This window comes from Rousettus aegyptiacus, unplaced genomic scaffold, assembly GCF_014176215.1.
Source record: "Rousettus aegyptiacus isolate mRouAeg1 unplaced genomic scaffold, mRouAeg1.p scaffold_m13_p_4, whole genome shotgun sequence".
NCBI lineage: Eukaryota > Metazoa > Chordata > Mammalia > Chiroptera > Pteropodidae > Rousettus > Rousettus aegyptiacus.
In genome coordinates, this window is record NW_023416307.1 from 1067239 (window position 1) to 1069424 (window position 2186).

At 48.0% G+C, this 2186-nt stretch overlaps 1 protein-coding gene across 1 annotated transcript; it reads right to left on the reverse strand.

The window, feature by feature from the left end:
* Positions 1-883: 883 nt before the first annotated feature.
* On the reverse strand, positions 884-1630 carry LOC118601599 (chitin-binding lectin 1-like; the record flags this gene model as incomplete). The annotated part of the gene is made up of 2 exons (XM_036218848.1): positions 884-922; positions 1553-1630. Coding segments are annotated over 2 exons (117 nt in total), but the record flags the coding sequence as incomplete, so codon positions are not given.
* Positions 1631-2186: the final 556 nt, after the last annotated feature.

A 2186-nucleotide genomic window follows, 5' to 3' on the forward strand; every position in this document is an offset into this window, starting at 1 on the left:
CAGCTGGAAGATCATCCTCCCTGTTCTCCTCCACTGCCTCTCATGTGAGGGCGGAGCTGGTTGGAATCGGATTTGGCTGGGGCTCATCTTGCACCTTCTTTATTTGACTTTGGAATTCCAGACCCTGCATTTGATCATGCACACACAGTCCTCTCTCTGTGCATTGTTTTCTGATTTTTGCTTTACTGCCCATACATTTCCCCACTCTCCCGCCATTTTCCCTAGCTCCTTCCATCTCTCCTTCATTTTCTCCGTCTGATAAACTCCTGCTTTAGGGTTCACAGGAACGGTGACTGGCTCTGTGAAGCTTCCTCCGACCCACAGGGCAGAACCAATGGCCAGCTCTGCCTGGGCTTTGACCTGTTGTTGCAACTGTGTGTGCTTTCCTCTCCGAGAACGTGTGATCCCGTGGGTCAGTGAGCCATTCGCCTCACGGAAGAGCCGTGGAGCAGAGGCCGACCGATTTTGTTTAAAACATTTAAAAAGGAAAAGGAAGTAAAAAGAAATGTCCACAGCTACTTGAGAGAGTAGAGAGTGGCCCTGAAGTAAAGAGACAAAGGTAATTAATAAGGACCTAGGTCCACGTAGCACCAAAGTGCCTTGGAAATGGTGACTTGAGGTCCCATCTCCTCTTTAACAGGGAGAAAGCTTTAAGTTCAGTGCCTGGCACATAGCAAAGGCTTATTACATGTTAGCTATGCTGATGGTAGCTATGGTGATGGCGAAGAAGACTAAGAATAAGACACAGATGAAGATGAAAATGAACAAGGAGGATGAGGAGAGAAGAAGAGGGAGGATGAGAAGAAGAAACTGATGATAGTGATGATGATGGCGATTATGGTGGTGATGATGGTGATGGTGATGGTGATGATGGTGATGGTGATGGTGGTGATGATGGTGATGGTGGTGATGATGATGGTGATTGTGGTAATGGTGATGATGGTGATGGTGATTATAGTGATGGTGGTGATGATGGTGATGGTGGTGATGATGGCGATGGTGGTGATGATGATGGTGATTGTGATGGTGATGATGGTGATGGTGGTGATGATGGTGATGGTGATGGTGGTGATGATGGTGGTGGTGATGGTGATGGTGATGGTGATGGTGATGGTGATGGTGGTGATGATGATGGTGATTGTGGTGATGGTGATGATGGTGATGGTGATGATTATAGTGATGGTGGTGATTATGGTGATGATGGTGATGGTGATGATGGTGATGGTGGTGATGATGGTGATGGTGGTGATGATGATGATGGTGGTGATGATGATGATGGTGGCGATGATGGTGATGGTGGTGATGATGGTGATGGTGGTGATGATGATGATGATGGTGGCGATGATGGTGATGGTGGTGATGATGGTGATGGTGATGATGATGGTGATGGTGGTGATGATGGTGATGGTGATGATGATGGTGATGGTGGTGATGATGGTGATGGTGATGGTGATGGTGATGGTGGTGATGATGATGGTGATTGTGGTGATGGTGATGATGGTGATGGTGATGATGGTGGCGATGATGGTGATGGTGGTGATGATGGTGATGGTGATGATGATGGTGATGGTGGTGATGATGGTGATGGTGGTGATGGTGATGGTGGTGATGATGATGGTGATTGTGGTGATGGTGATGATGGTGATGGTGATGATTATAGTGATGGTGGTGATGATGGTGATGGTGGTGATGGTGATGGTGGTGATGGTGGTGATGGTGATGATAATGGTGATGATGATGATGGTGATAATGGTGGTGATGGTGGTGATGGTGGTGGTGATGATGGTGGTGGTGATGATGGTGATGGTGATGGTGATGATTATAGTGATGGTGGTGATGATGGTGATAATGGTGGTGATGATAGTGATGGCGGTGATGATAATAGTGATGCGATAATGATCAATGCATAACTCTCTCTCTCTCTCTCTCACACAGTAGCTTCTTGCCATCTGTCACAACTCTAAATCCCTCTTCTTTAGGCTTCGGCCCTCACTCATCCAGTCTCCTCACCCAGCTTCACAGACTTCCTACCTAGGACTCTCTCCTTCACCCAGACTGCTCGCACCCCCCACACGGACTGGCCCTGCTTTGTCCTACCTCCATGTCCTGGCCCAGGCCACTCTCTAGCTAGGAACTCTCCACTCACCAGACTCCGCCCGCTATGTAGATCTTATCCTTCTTCAGGA